The sequence below is a fragment of the Sardina pilchardus genome, chromosome 1 (genome assembly GCF_963854185.1).
Source record: "Sardina pilchardus chromosome 1, fSarPil1.1, whole genome shotgun sequence".
NCBI lineage: Eukaryota > Metazoa > Chordata > Actinopteri > Clupeiformes > Clupeidae > Sardina > Sardina pilchardus.
The window spans coordinates 47,680,179-47,686,829 of NC_084994.1; the positions used below are offsets into that span (position 1 = coordinate 47,680,179).

The 6,651-nt window shown below is 41.2% G+C and overlaps 1 protein-coding gene across 1 annotated transcript; it reads right to left on the bottom strand.

Annotated features, from left to right (window-relative positions):
• Positions 1 to 206: 206 nt before the first annotated feature.
• On the bottom strand, positions 207 to 1,840 carry LOC134079843 (retinal cone rhodopsin-sensitive cGMP 3',5'-cyclic phosphodiesterase subunit gamma-like). Its single transcript, XM_062535953.1, has 4 exons — positions 1,821 to 1,840; positions 684 to 797; positions 432 to 472; positions 207 to 315 (listed from the first exon to the last, which is right to left on the bottom strand). The coding sequence occupies exons 2-4, from the start codon at positions 782 to 784 to the stop codon at positions 239 to 241; spliced, it is 219 nt and encodes a 72-aa protein (XP_062391937.1). The 5' UTR covers positions 785 to 797; positions 1,821 to 1,840; the 3' UTR covers positions 207 to 238.
• Between the last annotated feature and the right edge of the window lie 4,811 nt (positions 1,841 to 6,651).

Consider the following 6,651-nt stretch of genomic DNA (forward strand, 5'->3'; position numbering starts at 1 on the left):
AGCCCTCTTAGCACAAGCTGTGGCATTTGCTCAGACGTTTGGGCTACAGTAGAGTTCAGTGTTGTGTCTTTCAGGAAATTACACTCCCTCTTCGTGACCACAAACACTGTTCTCCATGGTTCCATAACCGCTGCAAGTGCACACTCGTGCGTCACAACATCAGCTGGGGGATCCGTCTGGAATAGAGGTAGGTACGGTAAAGCGAAGGAAGATGGTGCAGGGAAGGACGGGGTGGGAATTATACAATTCCGTATTTAGCCAGGTCACTGAGCTCCATGTCGCCAAACGCCTCCCATGGGCAGACCACTGTGAAGTCTGTAAGAGAGAGAGCACATGACAAGTGAGAAATTATGGGAAGGGACTTTATTCAAACGTTACTGGGAGAGTGAGGGAGAGTGTGGTGCTCGCAAACACTGTGTTTTGATTCTTACCTGTGCCAAGGCCCTCCATTCCAGGAATGTCATCACCAAACCTAAAGGTCATCAAAAGAGATCATCAAACTCAATTCATTCAAAGGTCCTCTCAGAAAAGCAAAGAATTTATGATACAGAATATGTGCAATTCTTCAAATGTATGTATTTAATGCTTTTTGCATTATAGAAATTCTTATTTAAATATCAAACTAAATAATTTGTACAAACAAGAGTGTTTCATATGTTCTGGCTGTGTGGTCAGTGTCTCACCCCTTCTGGCCAGGCTTGGGGGCCTTGCTCTTGAAGACGCGGGCGGCCCTCTGCTTGAACTTGGGGGGTCCCTTCTTGTCTGCGGATGCTGCAACGTCCATTGCGTTTGTTTTTCTGCTTGGAAAGCAAAGCAAGAACATTTTAGCTTCAATCCAAATAAAATAATGTTACTGAAGTATAACTGGCAATAACTATTCAGTAATATAATGTCCCACATAGCTTCCATTTGGGTTATGTAATCTCAGGCCCAGTTTAAATCTTTAATCCCTCCGTGTTTTCTTAACTGTTGAATTCTCTAACCCCAACCAGGTAAGTAACTGTTAATCCAGACAGATTAAGTCCAATTAGGCAAAGTCTATTACGTCTTAACTTTGTCACACAAACAGCATTATTTAGCACTGACTTGGATACATCATCTAAATATACACTGTGGGCATCTAATTTAATCCAACCCTAATCTCAGCGAAAGTCTGAGAAAAGATAGCCAACTGCCTCTCTGTGGGCAGTACTGCGATAATTCGATGACCCAATCTGAACCACTTTCAGCACAGTCCATACTCTCAATCCTCCACACCCCTGTTCACCCTGCTTACTCAATGATCCTTGACTTCTCACTTTCCCATGGTATATCTACTATGGAAATTAGAAAAGTTTTAAAGGAGCACAATTTTAATTTTCTTTTGCTGAATGTGCTACTCCAATCTAAACTGATGGTGCTCTAAAAGCACCTACCGTCAAGACTTTTCTACTTTTTATTGCAGCTGTTGTTCAGCATTTTTTGTGTGACTCAGACCAAATGATGTTCAACATACTGTACAGTAGCATGGATCTACAGAAATACACTGCATGTCTGCAAGTGGTCCATGTCAAGATACAGTATACTCTCTGAAGTCAAATACAATATTTGTCTCCTATCCTTTATTAGCATTTGTTATGCATTTGCCTCAACTCTTAACAGTCAGCATCCACAACAATTTGATTCAATTTGATTTACAAATTGAATCATATACACCATATGTTACTGAGCAAGCGTAGGATGTCCAACTGTATTAAAAAGTAGTATATTGCTGCAATTATTCTATCAACCACTTCAAAATAAAATCCCAGAAGTCCAACTGTTAAATTATTTTTGCTTACCTTGCGGAGGAGCAAGTGCTGAGATGTGAATCAAAGGTGAGCTTCCTTCTCTGAGATGCTCTACTCTTGGTCCAGCCCCGTCTTTTATACCCCTCGGACACTAATCCCCCTGAGAGTCCTCTAGTTCATCTACGCTCATCTTGTTCCATTCTCTCGCCTCCCTCCAGGGCTGGACTGGGACCAAAAAACGGCCCGGGCATTTTTGGCCATAGTGGCCCACCATGATAATTTACACGATAAAACATATGTGCACACTGTTTTGTTTGTAAAAAATATTTAAGTAAACCGCAGTAGCCTGCATGGAAGCGAGTAGGCTAGCCTACCCTTGCTACAAAAATATTAATTATTATTATAGCCTACTCTCTCTCTCTCTCTCTCTCACACACACACACACACACACACACACACACACACACACACACACACACACACACACACACACACACACACACACACACACACACACACACACACACACACACACACACACACACACACACACACACACACACACACACACACACACACACTAGAGTGACCTTTAAACCAGCAAGGATGAGGTTGTGCACAAAACTCATGCTATTAAATGCTTCACTAAATAAAACCTGCTATAATTTATGTTGAGCATTTGCACAGTTTTAGCCAACAATTCACCTTGATACTATTTAGTGAAGATGTATAGGCTACACATCCCAAAACATTTTCATTGTTAATTCCATGGGCTATCACCATTCCTGTTTCATTCCATGCGTCTGACTGCATGTCTGTGTGTATGGGTGTCTGCTTGTCGCAAAGAAATGTGATAGTTTGCTTGTTGTACTGCGTCAAGATTGACAACAATTTCGACCAATCGTGACTGTCTTATGATTTCAGAAGGTTGATGGCGAGCCGACAACTCGTTAATTTAATGGGTATCGCAATTCAAATGCATGCGAGAGGGGTAGGCCTACACAGAAACCACACAAAAAGACGCGCTCACACTATAAAACTTTGTTTTGCTTAACTGGGTGCTGAATCCTACAGTAGGCAGGTTAATACATCTAAAAGAAGCAAGGGGAAGAAGCAGTCGCAGATAAACTTTTAATTGTTCGTTGTGCGCCCAAAAAGTTCAGCCAACATTTCGGCTCCTTCTTACCTACCTCACAGTAGCTATTCTGACCTCCTCCTCAATCTGTCCCTGCTGGGTCACGTCTCTCACCTCTTCCTCCTCCTCCGAATCAATTTGAATAGCTACTCCTTCCTCTGTGTAACTCTGTTGAACACGCATGTGCCTCTCTAAAGCCTGCACTCGGTGCTGCTTCTGCACTGCTGCTATATGTCGACGGCCCTGTTTGAACTTGTGGTGGCAAACATTTCTGTAATTTTAGCACATTTTTGCTGCATCCACTTGTAGGCTTTAGCCTTTTACCTCGCAACTTCTCTGCGCCCCCCTTGCGCTTTTGTGGTTTGTCTTCGTACATTTTCATATACGGACGGTTTCAAACTCCGGTCGAACTCCAGTCAAGGGGGAGATGAGGCCGGGAGGGAGATAGGGAGGGCCCTGAGATTTCATTGGACTAGCCCAATGTCCATTAAGGCAGTCAACCAATGGGCCGCGATTCGCTGCCGTTGTGGCCGTACGCTATATAAATGAGCCTAATATTTTTTTTTAAAATTATTATTAAATTGACAGCCTCGGCCCAAATATGCGTCGGCCCACCGGGCATTGCCCGGTATGCCCTATGGCCAGTCCATGCCTGCCTCCCTCCCCATAGACAGGGATCAAAGGATCAAAAGATTGAACGAAGGTGTATTTCAGGCCACACATACTGTACGTGAAGCTATATCAATTGGTTATAAGTGGTGGAAAACACAGAGAAAAGATAAAACCAAAGTAGAAATGTGAACATTATGACAATCTCCTTAAGGAAAACTGTACACAGTGCTGTAAAAACTAATGTACAGTGCAGTCATCCTATACCTCCTGATGTTCTTGTCTGTTGGGCCACAAATGGTCATCGGCGTTTGGTTGGGGTGCGCACATCCACAGAAATAGTCCAGGTGCCGGACAAAAGTATAGATATAATAGAATGGATTGGTCCGCACACTGGATAGGCTCCAAAAATACACTTTATTTACTTCATAAAAGGCAACGTTTCAATCCGCAGTGGGATCTTCTTCAGGCAAAACTGCCTGAAGAAGATCCCACTGCGGATTGAAACGTTGCCTTTTATGAAGTAAATAAAGTGTATTTTTGGAGCCTACCCAGTGTGCGGACCAATCCATTCTACCACAAATGGTCATCCACATCACAATGACATATGACAACTTTTTTTTAAACCATTTTGCCTGTAAAGACTTGTGCAATGAACTGATGCCTAAATGTTGTGGGGGGTGAGACTATTAAATAGAGATCCATTACTTCATAGATTTTGATCAACATGACATAAGCAATTGATAATGTAGGAAACAACCGAGAATGGTACATAATTATTTGCATGGATGTACCAAAGCATTTTGCAACTTCAAAGAAATGAGAAACTGCTTTTATTGATGTGCACAAGTGACACAATGATGCAAAGATTGAACAGGTAGATTTGAGAATTTCAATTCTGATCTGAGAAATGTGCCAAAGTGACTGAGAAATATTATATCATATTATTATTATGCATATTATTGTTATTATTATTATGCATTTCAGAGGCAAGAGACACATGTATTTCCCACATTTGGAGAAAATACAGCTCTTTATCCACTCAACACTAAAGCCCTTCCCCCCCCCCTCCTTTGATGTATGGAAATTTTTTAATGAATTGTTTCTGTTAGAGTTTTTGTCAACTAATGATTTTGAACGACTAAGTGACTAGGTCACATGGTGTGTGACATAATGGGAAGGCTCCACCTACTGGAGCACCTATGGGTGTCCATTTTACAGTTTTTCTCGATTGTTAACACACATTTTCTGAAAGCATGCCTCATATTCTCAGAACACACACAAATCCAAAACAACACACACAATGGGCAAAACTCCACAATTCTCCTGCAAAAGGACACTTTACCTTCAAAACAATGTAATTTCTCCTCAAAATGCTCTTTTGTTCTCAAGAGACACACACAAACAGTCATATATCAAGACATTTATAAGGACCAGTTGAACACTGATGTGCTCAGTATAAAACACTGCGATGAATTGAAAACACTTCTTCTCCAGTCATTATAATGACTTGGGCCTTTTTTTGTTCAGTGTTACACAACAAACAGTACTACAAACAGTAGATAAGCTGATACAGTAAGTTGATATATGCATACCCAAACAATATTTTGAAATATCTCATTGTTTTCTATTATTTTTCTTTGTATTTGCTGTAATGTTATGCCGTTTTTTGTAGGACAATGCTCATGATTTCAGTTTCCTGTTCAGGAGACAGAAGCCCTTGTGTTGGTAATCTTTCGGCTGCCAAACAAATAGTAAAATACTGTAAACTGTGTAGGAATACAAAGTAGGATTACTTTCCCCAAATACTTGAAACATACTTTATTTTTACAGTCCTACAGAACAGCCCACAGGCAATACTGTACTACTGTGCTACTGTGCTCATTGAGCTGTATTGTACTGTCCGGTACTGTACTGTATTGATACGCAGCACTGCAATGTTGTAGTGGCTCGGATCTCATCAGAGATTACGGTCCTTGGCCTCCCCATCCTCCTCCTCTTACTTCACTCCTCTGGCTCTGCCTCTGCCTGTACTACTGTAATACTAAAGCTCTGATTGCTAATTGTAAGACTGTGTGACAGGAGTTTGCCCATCTGATGAGTCAGTGTGCATGGTAGGGCAGTTAGCTTTAGAATTTGAATGGCAGTGTGTTCTTTGTGAAAACAAGAGATTTTCTTCATGAAAATTGTGTCTAATGCACAGAATTGTGTGTAGTGTTTTGATAACAGTGTGTTATAGAACTGCAATTTGAGTGTAAAGCTGAAATTGTGCTTATAGTTCAGCAGAATCAGTTCAGGAGGTTGGTGCATGAGCTACATATTATGAGAATTGTGTCTCAAGTACCAGAAATTGTGTGTAAACAATTGAGAAAAACTGTAAACTCAGCTCCACTTCCATTGGCTGTGTCTGTAACATACTGTAAGTACACACACTGGGCAGTGTGCATTTTCCGGAAGTTACGTCAGAGTAGACTGTCTGAAAGTCAAGCGCTCTCACTAGATGGGTACTTCGTTTGGCGTGATTTCCAAGTGTGCACTGATGCATCTTTTTGGCCTCAGATATCCCATAATCCATTGCGCAGCGCAGGTGCTTCAATATAATCCAGAACTCTGACCAAATTCAGCAAAAATAACCCCAAGCTATTGTGCTCTAAAACAAGTGCCTGGTATTGATACATTATGAATGTAGCTCAGACTAAGCCATAATATTCTATAAATACTACTATTTACCAATACTGTTGAAGTCCAGAATAATAGGACTGTGCCTTTAAATGTCAAATTAGTCAGTCAGACCAGTCAATCAATCAATCAGATATTTAGTGGCAAGTCAAATGGCAGTGGCAGTGACAACACATTTGTCATCATTGCGGGAGTCATTTAGGAAGCTGAAGGACAATGTTAAATTAATCACAGCCTTTGTTTAAACACATTAATCGTCCAGTCAGGACATTGAAGTGCCCACTGTATTACACCGTGTCAGGGGGCATTACCTGACCATACACAACACAGTGGCATAGGCAGCCATGCATTTGTCTTCAGCAGTGCCAATCATACACTTTCAACTGGCTTTTGGAAATGTTTGTATATGTGCCATGAGGTAATAGTCTAGTTCCATCAGACTCACAATTTTGTTGGAAA

Excerpts from the sequence above, each read along its gene's own strand:
- LOC134079843 (XM_062535953.1), bottom strand. The coding sequence starts at position 784 with ATGGACGTTGCAGCATCCGCAGACAAGAAGGGACCCCCCAAGTTCAAG. Across the intron at positions 473-683 it reads CCCAAGCCTGGCCAGAAGGG|GTTTGGTGATGACATTCCTG; the intron begins GTGAGACACTGA and ends GATGACCTTTAG. Across the intron at positions 316-431 it reads AATGGAGGGCCTTGGCACAG|ACTTCACAGTGGTCTGCCCA; the intron begins GTAAGAATCAAA and ends TCTCTCTTACAG.